Below are 17,486 nucleotides of genomic sequence, written 5' to 3' on the forward strand. Positions count from 1 at the left end.
GGGTACGTCCTTTCTCAGGGAGCCACAGAGGCTTTTCGACTGGCTGTCAGTCTGGAAATAGATTCAAAACCTCTTCCCTCAAATAGCAATCAAAATTTCAGGAAGGTTCACTAGAAAACTGAGTCCAAGTCCAAAAGCCAAGTCTGGGCTGTGAATGGGCCTGCATCACACCCCTGGAGCTTCTTCCACACTGGAATTCTAAGTAAGCAAGCCCAGAGCTAAGCTCAATCTCAGATGCTGGCTGTGTCTTTGCCACTTTCAGTTTAATGGGCCAACTGATCAACTAGGTCTAGGGCTAATATGGGCTATCTAGACAAAGGCAGATGGCATGTTGCACTATGGCCAGGATTAGTCAGCTCTGGCTTCACCTCTGGTTCGGAGGTTTAAGCTGAGGTAAAAGATAAGCCTCAGTCCAGGTCAATGGGTGAAGATAATTATAGGCCACTCATCCATACAGAGTGGGCTCCATTTGTTCATTCATTCATTCATTCATTCATTCATTCATTCATTCAATGGATTGTAGATAACCTATCTCCTCTCCATCTGGTGATTGCTGGTACCTCTTTCCATTACCTAGAACTATCTCTTGCTTGTCTTTTGTTACTTTCAGGGTTCTCTTCTCAAGATACAAAGAAATAGGAAGTCAATGAGTCCGGATAGATACTGGGCTCTGGGCAACAAAAGGGCCAAGGCAAAATTTTGCATGTATTCCTGAATATCTGCATTGGGTGAAAGCAATGCCTGAAAGAAGTCCAGAGGCCACACAGCCTGCTCTTTGGGGAGGAAGGGAAAGGCCACGCTGAGAAGGGGACTCCAGATGCTGTACCTGCAGACTTCCGGCCCCTGGGCTGGGCAGCTCCTCATCAGCTTTGATCTTGGAGCGCTTATTGTGCATCGGGTCTCCCGTGCTGCTCACTGCAGACTCGCTCGTTGGTTTGTTTTGCTGCTCAGGGTTCCAGTCCAAAAACAAAATAAAGCCTTGATCAACGTAACATCCCATAACCATGTGAGTCGCTTTGCTTCATTTGGAGGACAACCTTATTTGGAGAGGGAGCTCAGGGACCCAGATTAACAGGCTGAATGGAGCATTCTTTCATTTGAATCAGAACAGAGAGGGGAAAGGATGCTCTACCTTTTCCTTCATGGATATAAATATGCTACAGTCAATGTGCGGAGATGGCATTTGGACTCAAGTTTTAGCAGCTCTCACAAAGAATAAGCCCAAATGGGGAAAACACAACATTATGACCAGAACAGTTGGGCTTGAGATGTTGCTGTCTTCTGTTCTGAATTAATGGGACCATGTTGAGAAGAGTAGCCCACTATGGAATCTCCCCGCCCTTGCTTGCATTAGCCCATGTGCTAGAGAACCTGGGAAATGTCCTCCTATGGAGGCAAATGAGGTCTCCCAATCCCTGATCTTCTATTAGGATTTCAGGTTATTTAAAGATGGGATGAGCTTCAGGGTGAGGCACCATGTAACTTTCCATTGACCTTTGTTAGAACTCACTCCATTAAGTTATATTATTCAAGAGGTAGGCTTTGTTGGGAAAGGCCACAGATGACTGGCTAGAATTGATCAGGAGGATGCTGCCTGGAATTATTAAGGAAAAAGTAATAACTAGCATTGTGTAATAGCTAGTATTTCCATAGCCCTTTAATATTTCCATAGCAGTTTACAAATATTATCTCTAGATCCTCACACCAACCCTGAAAGGTAGACACTATTATCATCCCTGTTTTACACATGCAGAAACTGAGACAGCCAGATATTAAGTGACTTATCCAGGGTCATACAGCTACTGAGTATGTGAGGCAGGATTTGAACTGCTAGTATATTTTTGTGTGTGCTGTGGCACTACCCAGCTGCCATGTCCAAGATGGCATCCTGCACATAGAAAGGAGTCAATGCCTGCTACCTAAGATGCTGTTCTATTAACTACTTGCATGACTATGTGGTTTTCTTGAAAAGTTCTCAAGAGACAACAGTGAGTTTTGTTCTCTTACTCTCACCTGTGTGGCCTCCGACAGACCAGAGCTCACTTGAACAGGGTTCAGAACACTAGGGATGCCAGGAATGGGTCTCTGAGTAGGAAAGGTTGGGGCCGGGTGGATGAGCGGAGGACTGTGTCCAAAAGCAGATCCTAAACTTTGTTGCCGACTTAAAATCTGTTGATGCATATGCTGGAAAGAGACTGGGGTAGGAGGGTATGTGAAACTCAGAGCAGGACTGCAGCAGGAGAAAGCAGACAACAAAGAAGACAGACTGTTACTTTGGTTGAATTCAGAAGGATGCTATCCATATACAGTGTCTTCCTATCCTCTCCTACCCATGCCATGATTCAAAGGTACCAATGGATCCAAGCTGGCAGTTCCTTTATTAGTAATCTACTCCAAATGGTCACCTGCCCATCCTAACATCTCCCAAGAGCAAAACTGCTGCTTGCACACACACACACACACACACACACACACACACACACTCACTCGCGCATGTATACTCGCCTAAAGAAGGTTCTGCAAAGCCAAAATAAAAGGCAAGGAGTTCAATAACAGCTATTTATTGCAATAACAAACTTTATATAAAAAAGGGACGGGTGACGACATGCTTTATAGGAAGTGCTTTTCCCGGGTACGGAGCTCTACAGACTCTCATGGATGAAGCAATTCCTTTCATCACGGCTCAGGCTACACTCTTTCATACGTCTCTAGATCTTATTACAAGAGGAGAGAAAATCAATTGGCTGAATGTGTTTTGAACACCAAGCTTGTCATATCACTCATTTGTTTGTTAAGACGGAAGGCTTGGTTCATCCAGAATGTCACCTCTAGAATTTCCATCAGGGCTGTCTGCTACTGAAAGCTGATGGATTAACCTCTCCCCTAGGAAAATGGTGATCAATGGGCTTTGATGCGGAAATATCCCAATGGGAAAGCACATCTCCTTCTTGCAGTTAAACAGCATTAAGTGTCTATTACCGCCCATTATGCATGCTAATACCTGTCATCACTTCATTACACCCCCTCCCTGCCAGGCTTCCCCAGACTACAGTTGAGTACTGGTAAAACTGCCCTACAGACTGCTCTGGGTACAGAATGCCAAACTGCTCTTTGTGTTGGACTTCAAAAGTGAATTGTTCTGGGTAAAATCCTCTTAGAAAACTATGAAATGCTCATATAGCTTTTTGCCAATGGCTTAAAACTGCATGAAAAAATGACATAATTACATTCGTGGGTCTCTCTTTCTTATAATGAGTTAAAATAGCCTTGCAAATTAAAATATTTTTTCTACCCTTGGTGAAATCCCTAGCAAGAATCAAGGTTTCTTGTAATGTCAAAGGTAGATTTCATGCAAATTTCGAGTCTGGGACATTAATTGCTATTGCTACTAAGCACATTAACCGATAATATTACAATTTTAAAAATCCAACCATTTTAAGTAACCATTCAAAAGGCATTCTCTGTCCATTAACGTGACTTTACATTCTGCCCACTGGACGACAATCCCTAGAAAGAGACAGCTCCAATGTGATTATATTATTGTTATTGAGTGAGGGAGCCCGGCATTACAAAAGGCTACCAATTTAGGTCTGAATATCATTAAGAATGCCCTCAGAGAATTTGACTAGTCTTTGAGGATCTCTCTTTTCATTTTGTATTGTATTTCTTTAATAAAGGGAGGCAGAAATGTGGTGAAAACAGCCCTTGTTCCCAGCAAGAGTTAGGGGGAAATCAGTAATAATATTCCGTTATTGTCGGGCCAGAGTTCCTGCCAGTGTTTCTGTAAGCAACCATGAATGATTACCACGAGGCTCAGCAAAGGGAGCCACTATGGATGATTGATAGGACATTAATCAAAAGATGCATATCAGCCTCGGAATTTGTTCCCCAGCTTTCCCCTAATAGCTGATTTCATGTTCACTGAGCACTGTGCCAGTTTGTCCAATTTCTTCTTCAGTGTACGAGCCATTCATCAAAGAACACAATGATTTAACACCCCCTGTCCTTTCAGGGAGCGAGCATTACTAAGTGTAACTACCTTATTCTGTTCATTAAAAAACAAACAAACAAAAAAGTAGACACCCGGCTGGCACCCTCCCACCCCCACCCCCAAGCAATCACAATGTCCCCCGTGTGAACGGATGAGGATGGACCCAAGCCAAATGGACCTCCGTGCCTTCAGTAAGTGAAGGGACATTGAGAATGTGGGTGCTTCTCATTCCAGGAGGTAGAATGGCTCGATCGGCAACTTGGGGGCCAAATTTCAGTGCCCAATAAAATGGGATTGAGGCATAATACACACATGGAGAAAATGAACTATATTACATTCAACTGTAAAATAAAGGAGCATTATGACCTGAGCAGAAAAGTGGGGGGGGGGGGGAGGTGGAGTGACAAGAAGGGGGTGTGTGCATGTGTGTGTGTTTGTGTATGTGTGTGTTTGTGTGTGTGTGTGTGTGTGAAAGAGAGACAGAGAGAGAGAGACAGAGACAGACAGACAGAGAGAGACAGAGAGAGAGAGGGAAAGGGAGAGGGAGAAGGAGAGGGAGAGGGAGAAGGAGAGGGAGAGGGAGAGGGAGAGGGAGAGGGAGAGGGAGAGGGAGAGGGAGAGGGAGAGGGAGAGAGTTATTTTCTGTTATATTAGAAATGTCCCTCTCAGCATTTTTTTCCCCAAACTAGTGATCTACTCCCAGGCTCTCAGCCTACCTCTAGTCTCTCCCTTCTGTAACAGAACTTGTCGCTACATAATAAGGAAGAGCAATTGTGTCACAGAAGATGTGCTCTGAGAAGTACACCAGCCGCACTAGGGTTGTGCTCCAGAGCCAGGGTCACCCCGCCTCCTTCTCCACCACTGGCCAAATCACCCTGCTGCAGCAGGAGAGCTTACTGGGAGCCATCCAAGGAGAGCAGATTGAACATAGGGAAAAACTGAGTGATGAGTCAGTCGATAAACATTAAATTCCTACTGTGTGTTAAGTGCTGGGGACAGAAATACAAGTTGGGAAACAAAAAGACAGCCCCTGTCCTCAAGGTTTCAATGTAAAATGCACTAATGTGATAGCATATATTGGAATGCATTTGGGGGTTTAGACCACTGGTCCCACTACTCTAGCAGGATTAAGACACCCTGGAGTCAGGTAGGGGCTGGAATGGGGAGAATCAAGAAATCCCTGAGTAAGTCTTGAGTCAGATCATACCATATGGTCATCGGCACTTACCTTCCTTGTGTCCATCTACTCTGGGTATCTCAGTCCTGCTGAAAAATTTCACAACTGTGTACAACCATGCCCCAAAGAAAAAGAGTTTGCTCACAAAGCTGAGTTTCTCTTGCACACCTGTCAGCTCAAGGGTCTCCAATATAGTCACTTGCCTTGCCTTTCCTACTTCTGCCACTGACAGGCTGGGATACTTGTAGTAAGCCTGGGCCTCGGGACCAGACTCAGAAAGGGCAGGTGTGCCTCAGTGACTTTTCAGGTCCCTCCCACCTCTCAAATGGGATGACTCTTCAGTTCCCCTCCCCAGGCTGGCTAGCCTCCTCCTTCCCCCTATTTGTTCTTTTATTGTAACCAGTTCACCAAATGGGCTCTTTAATGAGATAAAACCAAACATGAATTACTTTTAAGATTTCTACTTCTTTTCTTCCAAGGATCTGTAGAAAGTAGTATAGATTTTTTAAAATCCTATATGTTTATTATTACAAACTACATAATTGTAGGTCTATTAAGACATTAAGAGATCAAGCAGAAGGTTCTATTCCCAAGGGGAAAACCAGTAGGAACAATATTCTAAGCAGATAGTTATGAAGTCAGAAGAAAATTATTTGAATTTCAATTTGCTCATTATCCTTTAAGTAGCAGCAGGAGGAGTATGAACATCTGGAGCAAAACAAACAAACAAATAAAAACTGTGACACTTTAGTCTTGAGAAAACTCCTTAGGGATACACTCAGGACCTATTGACTCTTAGTTTACAGACACTGCTAACCAGTTCTTGTCAAGTCAGAATAAAGAGGAAAAGGACATTGTCATGAGGAGAGCTGCTAGACAATAACTCATCAAGATCAGCACAAAAGACAAGTGGTAGCTTACAGGCTGAGCGCAAGGGAGGATAAAAGGGGGAAAAGGATATACATAAAGTCTTTAGGTTCTTCATTAAAAAAAAACCAAAATATATGCCCATGCAGGGCCATTGTGTGTAACAGAAATAAGCTATCCATATCTCAGTAATCCCTGAAGGACATCATTGTGTTATTCCATAATGAATGTAACCTTCAGGTAACCCAGAATCTTCACAGAAAGGATACACTATATTTTATATTTTAAGAAGGGATAAGAAATGTGTAATTCATTAAAAAAATTGCCATGAAAAAAGTATTTAAAAAATTCTCCCACTAATACTTGAGCTATGCAGAATATTCACTTCTGGAGAAATTTCTGACCTCCCACAACCCTGGAAAAGCTTTTGTTGTCCATTTAGGAATTAATGAATTCTTTCATTAGCTCTTCAGACCTTTACTGCTGCCTGTTAGAGACCATGGATCAGATCAAGTGTGTGCAACTTAACAAATGCCACACAACCTCACAAACACCACACAACCTCACAAATGCCACGCAACCTCACAAATGCCACACAACCTTACCACACAACCTCACGAACACCACACAACCTTACAAACCCACACATCCACAGAAATTTGAGCCACATCTTCCTTGGATCACAGTATAAAGCCTGCCTTCTGCCATCTGTAACTGCATCTCAGGAAGTGAGAACAAGTACAGTGGCCCAGGTGCCATTGAGGTTTTCATTGGGATATGGGCACCTTAAAGGGCATTCTCATGGTACAGTGGAAAGAGAATTGGCTCCGGAATCACATCTGCCTTCGGATGTTCATTGCAGGTGGGAACCCAGGCTTCAGGTGCCTCACCTATGAAATGAGCAGGTTGAAAGGGACGGCTTCCAAGGAGATCCTTCCCAGATAAGAGAGTCTAGCATGACCATCGCAGGAATGTTGGGAGAGGTGGCCCATGGTTTTAAGTGACCAGCAATGGAGCTGGAAAGGGTCTTTTCCATCACACCAAAGGGCTCCTTCTGCCTCAGGCTGGTATCATGTGAGTATCTGGCTGCCTACAGGAGGCCAGTATCAGTGGGACCTGAGTTATTAGTTTGAGGCCATGGGAAGGCATAAGGAGAAGGGGAAGATCAAGTTTTGGTCAGGGTCAGGGTGTCCCCCCAAAAGGGGCCACCACCTCTGGGCCCTGCCTGAGCATAAGAGATCACACCAGCCTTGGTGTGTCAGGATGAATTGGAAAGGAGCAAACCTCTCAAAATCCCTCTGCTTTACTTGGTATTAACTTCTAGGAGTACATGCCATTCAATCAATTACTCAGCAGGAACTGATTCAGTGGCTAATATGTGCCAGGGAGCCAGGCCCCAAAGATGCAAATGGACCAGTCTCTGCTCTCTGTTTTACTGGGGAAAGCCCATTGCACGGTGAAAGTCCATTGAAAGAACAGAGAGCATCTCAGCCCAGTGGAAGGGAAGCTCTGGTGGGGCAGGAGTTGTGCCGGGTTATTTTGTCTTTCTGCTGCTAGAGTCCAATATGATGCTTGACACAGTGAAGGCTTTTGAATTTAACTGGGCATTCCGTGACAAAAGGAGAAGGAATAATTCTCTTCCTGTGGATTTTTTAAAAATAAAGTGACATTGAGCCATGACTGTAGAGTATAGGTGTAGTATCTACTCTAAACAAATTTAATTTTGAATTGACCCTTTTTCCATATAATTATGTGACACTAACTTTTTAAAGCATTTTGGGGAAACTGAGAAAACAATCCAAATGCCTTACACCTAGGGGGCAGAGAAGAAAAGCAACACTTCAGTAGTTTTGATTCTTCATCCTGGGGTGTCTGCTGACATGGCTTATTTTTCTAAATCTCCCCATGCCCTTGACACTTTCCATCTTGAAAACCTTACAAATGTCAGAAGGAGGTAAAGTTGGACAGCACACTATACTGTAAGGACATGAGGCCGTCACATTTTATGGAAACAACTTTAAGAGGAAACACACATACACATACAAACATACACTCACATACACACGCACACTCACACTCACAAAGCAGGCATTCTAATAGTAATCTAGTGGCTGCTTCCCTAACAAGGTCAGTCAGTGTCTGCTCCCAGCAGTGGATGTGACCACCATCAGCTGCACTTTGGTTGAAACAATTCTTTGCAGTCCTCTGTGGAAGGGGAAGGTGTCAATCTTATTTATTTATTTTTTTGCACATACGTACACATGTCTGTGTTTCTGACGAGGAGAAAAAAGACCCAGCTTCTTTGCTTCCATGAAGCTCAATGTAAACACTCAGTGGAAAGACTCTGGTCCAGGACTAGGATGTGCTGATGGGCACAGAAGGGGTGGAAACATGTTGGAACTGTCTGAGTCAGAGTGGCAATGCCGTGCATCTCTTGTGCTTTGCATGAATCTAGACTTGGTTTCATAACATTTCAAAGGAAAATTGCCATCTCTTATTTTATTGGGGGAGGCATGTTAAGATAGAACTTTTTCTGGAAAAGATCTGGGAGCCTTTGTAGGCATAGTCTCAATATGAATCAACAGCATGATGGGGCAGGTGAAAAAACCCAGGCTTGGGCTGCACTGAGAAGCAGGGAAAACAAAGAAATAGTCCATCCATTACCCTGGTCAGATCACATATCTGTACCATACTCAGTTCTTGGTACCTTAGGAAGGCCATTGGCTATTTAGAGATCATCCAGAAGAGCTACCAGAATGGGGAAGGTTCATAGGATCATAAACGTTAAATTAGAAGAACATCAGATGTTACATAATCCAATCCCTTCATTTTTACAGATGAGAAAACTGAGGCCCTAAGGGATAAGAAACCAGCTTAAGGTCACCCAGTAAGCAGGTGAGTTTGACTTTGATCTAAGGTCCCTGGACTCCAGAGTAAGTGCTTGTTAGTCTGATGGAGTTCTAAATTTATGCCATCTGAGGATAAGCTGAAGGAACAGGGAAGTTTATTCTGCAAAGAGACGATCCAGGGGGTCATGACCCACTCCATGCTTGTCTCCAATGGTTGTTAGGTGGAAGGCAGATCAGCTTGATTCTGCTTGGACCCAGAGGGCAGAACCAGGAGGAATGGAGAATGCGGGATGAGGAGAGGAAGATTCTAAGAGGCCAGCAGTGTGGATCCCTGCAGGAGAACTCCCTAACAGTGATCTCTGCAGCTCCTGGTGAAGATGCCCCTGTGCCAGCAGACACATAACTGCCCCTTGAGGCAGAGCCACTTGCCCAGGAGTGCTTAGCTTGTGTGTTTCCAAGTCAGGATCTGAACATGAATCTTTCTGACTCTGTGGCCCTTTCTGGCCATTATACCACAAGTGTCCCTGATGGCTCTGAGCACAATTCCAAAATAAGATTCACAGGAAAATGTTTAGCCTCCATCTTCCATTAAAGAAACCAAGAAACCCAAGCCAAGGCATTGCATAAGGACCTGCCTAGGGAAGGAGAATTCAGAGCCTTCTGAAGACACTAGGAAACATGGCCCTGGTAGCCTCACTCAGCTTTGACTCTTCTGCTAGAAAGGCCACCTCCCCTCTTATCATCACCTGAGAGCCAATCCAGCAGGGAGAAAGCGAGCTGGCTTCTCTCTTGTCCCAGGTGCCCTCCCACCAAGCACCAGCTCCAGCTGGATGCCAGTCCTGTTATTGCCAGGGATAGTAGGAGATGATGCCTGCAACAGCAAAATGTAGCTGAGGCTCCAGTTACCAGGCTGAGCTTGTCAGCGCTGGCTCCGAGGGAAAGCTTGCTCAGACTTGTGCCACTCCAGCTGGATGATGGCAAATCTAGGGTGGGCCAAGAAGAACTGGAGGGACTCCTACTGTAGAGGCCCCTGAGAACCTGGCCAGAAGACCATCTGCAACATCGACGAGGGGGCACAGCAGTTGTGTGGACCTTTAAGGCTGAAAGGAAACTCCTCTTACGTGCAAGGGTAACTTCCAGCCTCCTTACAACAAGGCTAAGATGTAGGTTCTATTATCCTCTTTTTATAAATTTGGAAACTGAGGTTAAGTGTCTTGTGCAGGATGTCTCAGTTATTAAGTGCCTAAGGCAGCATTAGAACTCAGGGACTGCATAACCTAGATACTGTGCCCTAATATGTAATAACCAAGTGGATACCTTGTTCTATCTCTTTCAGAGAACTCTGTATAAAGTTACACACACACACACACACACACACACACACACACACACACACACACACACACACACACACTTGCAGCCAGATGTTTCTAGTCTGAGCTGCTATCTAATAAGCAGCCCTAAGACATACCTGTCCACACCTAAATAGCATAGATGTCCCATGTCCAGTCAACACCAGGTGGAATCTAACCACTAGACAAACTCAAGGCAATTGACAAAATCAGCTCCCAGTTTGTCTTGGTGCATTTTCTCTTCCTTCTCTCCCAGGGTCTCATCCTGTAAGCTTCCCTTCTCTTCCCTCTAACCATTCCACTCCTTGCCTCTGCATTCAGAAGACAGTCATAATGACTGCATTATTATTGTGTTAGTTATGTGACAATATCATCTGTCACAACATAACGCAGAGGCAAGGGAAGAATTGGGGACAATGAGTTTTGTGTCCCAACATCTGTTCAGTTGCAGAATGAATGTCAACTGACTGACTGTGTCCTCCCAGAATCCCCATTATAGGGACCGTGCTCATGCCATCCTGGTCCTCCTTCCTCTCCAAGCTCCACTTTGAGATTTTGGATTTCCTCTAGCCTAGAGCCCTCCACCCCACCCCTGGACTCCTCACAGGTCCTCTCTTCTTCTGACAATGGGACAGGTAATAGCTGAGCCCTAGCTCTTTCAATTGGCACAGACTTGTGTCACCTGGGGGAGAGGAGGAGGTTAGGGAAGGCCACAGCTTCCTAAGATAAACAACTAAGAAAGGCTTTGTAGCCAATGAGATCCGCTTCAGTAGTATCAGTCCCCTGGGAAAATCCCTCAATTCAAAAGGCTTGAAGGTTGGAATGAAATCATCAGACAGAGAAAAGGAAGAGGGAAAAGCATGGAGAAACCAAATAGCCAACATTTGGTTTTCATCCTGTATCTTCAGCACATAGGACAATGTCTGTTATACAGTCAGTACTTAAAATACGCATGCTGATTAAATTCAGGAGAAAGAGTATTGAACTTGGAATTGACTGATTAAAGTCAGCTCAGTCCCATACCAGCCATGCAAACTTGGTCAAGTCTCTTCAACTCACTGGGCCTCAGTCTTCCTATCTCTAAATTGAGGGAGTAGAGCTGTATGACCCTGGAGGTCTCTTCATGAAAAAAGATTGGCCTTATTCACTTTTTAAGAATGAATATTCCATAGAACATCAACTCAGACACTCCCCTTGTTTACATGCTCTCAAGCTGAGGCATGAGGCATGTGCAGAAACTGTACAGCTGCCTGGTATTCTTGGGGCTGATCTAAGAACATCTGGGGTGTCATGGCATCTAACAATAATGCCTCAGGGACTGGCCAGGCTCCCCGAAGATCTAGACAACAGTCAGAGCCAGTCCAAGATGTCATAGCCTCAGGGATCCATTTTCCATAGACCCAGCTGGTACGGTTAAGAAAAGTAGCCCTGGCCTTTTGCCGTGAGTGGGGCTGCTTCCATTGGCACCTTGGCTCTGGCTGACTTTAATTCCTCAATGTACCCTCCCTATACCCTCCATCAAGATCAGCTCTCTCTCTCTGTCTCTCTCTCTCTCTGTCTCTGTCTCTCTCTCTCTTTTTCTCTCTTTCTTCATCTTCCTCTCTAGACTTACTTTATGGTTTATTAAATGTAAAATATGTTAGAGTCTGACTTAAAGGTAGCAGAGAGGGGAGGATCAATCACTCAGTACCTATTTCTTTAAATACTGACTGAATGTTACACCATGTGCTGGGTACCTGGGATCCAAAGAAACAAATTTTGAGACAAAAGCTAGGGAAGATGGGTGGAAACAGGGGAAGTGAGACAAGGATAAGAAAAAGAAAATGGGAGGAGGCTGAGGGAAGATTCTTCACTGGCCTTACAAGCCAGATCTGGCCTTGCTGGTCTTATTGGCCACTTAGAGAATGCGATCATGCATAAAATTTTACATTACAGATGTTCCAGAGGAGTTGCCTATCAGGTTTGGTGAAGGGATTTCCACACCAGGGATTTCTTCCCATTTATGAAATTTCAAGTAGAAGCAAAACATTTTAATTGGTTATTTAAAAGACAAAACCTAGGGACTTAATTTCTTTAAAAACAAGTGGGTGGACAAAGGCAACAGTGGTACAGGCTGAGGAGACATGGGAAGGTTGCAGTTTGTACCAGTGAAGAGACTGCCCACCTAGATAGGAGCAGGCAAGGTGGGAGAATACATGTTCCCTTTGGCCCTTTGCTATAACAAAGTGTTCTCATAGGAATGATCACATCCAGTTCTTACCCACCTACATAACTAAGCCCATTTTATACGTGAAGAAACAGAAGGTCAAAGAACTTTAGGGGCTTTCTGGAAATCATGCAGCTAAGGAGCAGCTGAGGACCCCTACATTCTGAGTCTCAGTTCCACCCCCACCTCCACTACCCTTTTCATTACGTGAGGCTGCCTTCCAAAGGAAAAACACTTTCTTCAGATCATCTAGGAATAAGTTCTCCTGATGGCACAGTCGTTTGCAAGAGCATGGAGAATGCATCAGGTTAAGTAATGACTAAGTGATTGTCATAACTCCATTTCCCCACTGTTTGGAGAAGTTCCATTGGCTGCTTTCATGCTTTCTCCCAAGGAAAATGCCCCCATTTCCTGCTTTCTTTAACCATCATTTCTCTTCAGCAGGAGGGCAATGTCATGACATATAACCATAGGTTCCCCAAGATTCCACTGTTGGATACCAACCATTTTTCATCAGTATGAGCAACTATTATTTGGAGAACAAGAAAAAAGCCTGTCCCCCGCAAATCCTCCCCTTCCAGAATTGTGTTGTAATGAGGTAACTCAAGTCTTTTCCCTCTGCACCTAGGGAATGCTTTCACTGCTGTTCATATTAGGTTTAGGAATTCATTATAAGGGCTTTTGTGCCAGACGTGACTCTGGGGAGGCACTGGGGCACTTCTTCCCTCAGGTTTATCATACACGCACACACACACATGTACACACACACCTTTGTTTGGGTACAGATTCATGCTTTTGTTCCGATTGTACCAAATGCACACGTACCTTATTGCACTTGCAGACAAGTGACCATAGGAGCCGCTGGCCGATGAACTGCTGCGGGAATTATTGAGGATGGTGACCAGTGAGTTGGGTGATGTCCTTATCATTGTCTGAAGGTCAAAGCTATGGTCAGACAGTGGGGAGATGGACAGTGTCCGTTTCCGGCTTGGTCTCGTGGACAGCCTGGGGCTGGGGAATCTGGTGCCTATTATGGAAACAAAACCAGGACCAATTATGTCTGATTGTACCAAGGACCTGGTTATCTATTACTCCTGGGCATGTGTTGGGAGAGTAAAAGAAAGACACCCCCTAGCCCAGCCTTATACACCCATGAGCAGCAGTAGCAGCTCGCCTTGACAAGCTCCACTCTTCCGATCTGTGATCTACTAGCTACAATTGAGGAAATTAGGGAGAAATATTTATCTTGCACTAGCTTACCTCAGGGGAGCGCTGTTTATTAATGTGCAAACAAAGTGATGAATTGCTAAACAAAAGGGAAAGACTTTTATGTGTTATCCCGCCCATTTCTGGTGATTTATGGATCTGACGGCTCCTTAGACATTCACATCATTAATTCGCCACAAGCAACAAGACAGAGGCTGAGAAGAGGGTCCCAACAGACTTAAGCCCCCACCATTTCCAGGAGAGAAACTGAAAGAAAACATGAGATTCCCATCGACGAGCCTCGTCTTCCCAAGTTCCCCATTGATCTTACCTGATCCAGGTGATACTTAAAGGGTGAATAAAACTCTCAATGAGACATTTGTTTTTTTCCAAAAAGGAAAACCAGCCTCAAATGACTGCAGGAGCCATAAGATGCATTTGAAAATCTGACTTTCATTTCTACCCACAGAACTTCCAAGGCAAGTGGATGAAAAGGACTGAGAATGGACAGTGTGATAGCCATTCAACTTCCTAACTGAGGTTTGGCTCTGCTTTTCAGACTAATGGAGGAGGAAGGCACTCAGAAGAGACCCTCCTGCAGTTATCACTGACAGCCTCAGGGCTCGAGTGCACTTGAGGTAGGGTAGGCAGAATTGTGCCATTTTTAATGGAAAGAGTAAAGAATTAAAGGCTACCATGTTGCCTTCCCCACCCCGCACTTCAGCCCTATTCAAAAACACCAGTTCCTTGGATCCCAGGTTTTAAATGTGCTTTGTATTGGCAGGTATGCCCTGCTGACTTAATAGTGTCATCTCCAATGGAACATTTTCATTGCTAAACCATGAAGGGAAACTTAATGAAAATGTCCAATGACCATTTCACCCCATAAGAAGCAAACCGAACATGACTGGTCTTAAGTGGAAATGGACTTTTCTTTCCCGACATGGTGATTTATCAGCTGACAGTATGTGTACATAGCCCTGAATTTGTGGAAATCTGGCCTTAATGTAAGGCACCAAGTTATCTGTCAGTGATCAAATCAAGGGGGCAGAAGACTCGGCCACTGGGGCCCACAGATTTCATTAGAAGGACTGGCGTGGCCAGCTAGACACCGGCTCACCTCAGTAAGCTCTGGGAGCTTGTTTCTCAGAGTAGAATCTTTGCATGTAAAATAACATTCCTTAAAAATTGTTAAAAACACACCAACATATATGGAACAAGACAATGGTCATCCCACAGCCAAATGAGTTTGTCATTTCTAATGTGGAAAATCAAAATTAACTTTGTCAATTTTTCTACGTCTTTACAGTTAATTCAAATCTTTGCTTTCTTAAATTTTAAAGATCTGAGTGCCAAGTCTTTCATTTGTTATGCTGTGGATAGCCATTACTAGCATGGAAGTGTATTCAGGGAAGAGAACTGAGGGGGATAAGCATTTATAGCTTACCTACTTTATGGCAGGCTTTGTGCTGAGAGCTTTAAGACGTTATCTCATTTCATTCTCACAGTAACCCCGGGAGATGAGTGCTGCTACTATTCCCACGTAACAGCTGAGGAAACTGAAGCAGAGGTTAAGTGACTTGCCCAGGATCACACAGCTTGTAAGCATCTGAGGCCACATTTGAACTCAGGTCTTTCTGAGCTCTATGCACTGGGCAACCCAGCTGCTCCTTAGAATTTTACTTTTGACTGACTGTCTTATTGTTAGTATCCATCTCTGGGGGTGCAGCAGAAAGAGTGCTACTGGACTTGGGGTGAGGAAGGATGACTTGTGTTCAAATTCTGAGCAGTGAGGAAGGACACGTGAGGGTGTCCAGAGAGGGACAACACAGATGGTGAAGGTCCATTCTTTGGTAAGATCAGCTGAGAAACGGGGAATGTTCCATCTGAAGATGAAAACGGACTCAGAGAAGGGCATGATGCCTTCTGCTAGTCACGGAAAGGTTGACAGTAGAGGAGGAGAGCCTTTCCCAGCTCCAGAGTTGCTGATCCTTGCCCTTGGAGATGGCCTTCCCTCTCCCCTCTGCATCTCCTGTCTAGTGGCTTTTATCTTATATCCCTCATGAGAACAGGAGCTGGCAAGGGCTGTGGGACTGCCTTTCTTTGAATCCTGAGGGCTTGACCCAGTGCTTGGCATAAATAAAGGCTCATTGACGGACTTATAGTCAGAGGGCAGCAGCAATGGGTACAAGCTGAAAAGAATGAAATTGGGATTATAAAAGAGAATCATTAGAACTGTTTCACGGTGAAACAGGCTGCCTTGGCAGGTGCCCTATTGCCCAGTTCCTTCTGGGGTCTTTTAGCGGCAAGATGGCTACTTGTCAAGTACATTGTGGAAGGCCTTTGTGTTCAGGTGTGAGAGCAGCTGATGTGCATTCATGGTTTACAAAGCACTCTGCATCTACGACTCCATTTGAAAATGCTTGAGAATTAAGGATGGCTGAATTCCTTTGAAATTTTGCTATTTTACTAAGTCAGAGAAATAACTCATTTTTTTAAAAGATCGATTCACCTCTGAACTAGAAAGCTAAGTCCAAATGGTCCTGTTTGCCCTACTTAAAACCCAGCATTGACAGTTTTAAAGATGGTAGAGAGAGAGTGCCCTTTGAGCACCTTTCCATGTAGCATCCACTCCTTGTGGGAGAGGTAGAAGACGAGGACTCGGGGGTGCTTTGAGATCTTTGCTTGGAAGCCACTCCAGAATTCTCAATGACTTTGCCCTGTTCAGCAGCCACACTCAGCAGTCAGGGTTAGGCAGCGATCAGACTCTTCTGAAATGAGTGTGGGGCACCTTATTGTTTCAAAGAGACATGATCATTTTGGCTTCATGCTCATTGTTTTGTTTCTGTGGTGTAATCTAAAATTCTGACAAAGAATGGAAGGGCTGATTTCTCTATGATGAATGATGGGACATTGAGATTCCTGCTTAATGACAATCAATTTTACCGAAGACTCCAGCAAGTTAGGATACTTTTAATTAATTTTTACAAAGTAAAAGGGTGACTTCAGCCTTTATTTACATCAAAGAGGCCTTAGTCTGACTGAACACATTCTCATCAAATGCAGAAGGTAATGTGGGTTGACCTCCCAGCACCCACTCATATTTTAATTCTCTATTTACTGTTTTAAAATAACTAATTTGCATAATAACACTGGGCTCATTTTTTTCTTCAAAGCTGAGACAATCTCTAATTGAAATGTTTGTGATGAATCTGAAATGTAAGATCAACACACACACACACACACACACACACACACACACCAGCACACCCAGCCCTCTCCCATCCCTCCCAACAGCAAATAGCAATGAATCAGATTGATGGAAAACAAGAGGATGTATGATCCATGTGCCTGGGGAAATCACCTGGGAGCCTGAGTGCATCACTGGACGGAGCTCAGACACTTAGGACACATTCAGAAAGTCTCTCACTGCAGACTTCCGAAGGCTTGGCCCTGCCGCAAGCAAGTTCACCCCAATGGGCCCAAGGCAAAAGTTAGGTTCAAAACCTGACCCGACTTCAAGATACAAGAAATCTAGGCATGTGTCCTTCTGACTAAGGGCCCCATAGTTTAGTATCGTGAAGCAAGCAGTGGTCTTGAACAAACGAAGATCTGAGTTCAAATCCTGTCTTTTAAATTTACTAGTTTATGGAATTTTGGACAAGTCACTAAGTTTTGCAGTCTGAGTATCAGTTTTCTCATCTCTCAAATGGGGATAAAAATAATTGTGAATATTTCACAGAATTGTTGTGAGGTTTGAAAGAGGTAACATATGTAAAATGCTTTATTAATCATCAAGTGCTCTAAAAAGGGGAGCTATTATATATTATTATATGCA

General features: G+C 44.2%; 1 protein-coding gene across 2 annotated transcripts in view; it reads right to left on the reverse strand.

Annotated features, from left to right (window-relative positions):
- The window catches only part of GLI3 (GLI family zinc finger 3), a 286,311-nt gene that overhangs the window by 53,269 nt on the left and 215,556 nt on the right, over positions 1 to 17,486 (reverse strand). For both annotated transcript variants that reach the window (XM_072599114.1, XM_072599115.1), the window contains 3 exons: positions 13,268 to 13,469; positions 2,014 to 2,230; positions 827 to 943 (listed from right to left, as the gene is read on the reverse strand). In XM_072599114.1, the coding sequence (XP_072455215.1) occupies positions 827 to 943; positions 2,014 to 2,230; positions 13,268 to 13,469 (536 nt within the window). The remainder of the gene's footprint in view (positions 1 to 826; positions 944 to 2,013; positions 2,231 to 13,267; positions 13,470 to 17,486) is intronic.

The sequence above is a fragment of the Notamacropus eugenii genome, chromosome 3 (genome assembly GCF_028372415.1).
Source record: "Notamacropus eugenii isolate mMacEug1 chromosome 3, mMacEug1.pri_v2, whole genome shotgun sequence".
NCBI classification, from domain to species: Eukaryota; Metazoa; Chordata; class Mammalia; order Diprotodontia; family Macropodidae; genus Notamacropus; species Notamacropus eugenii.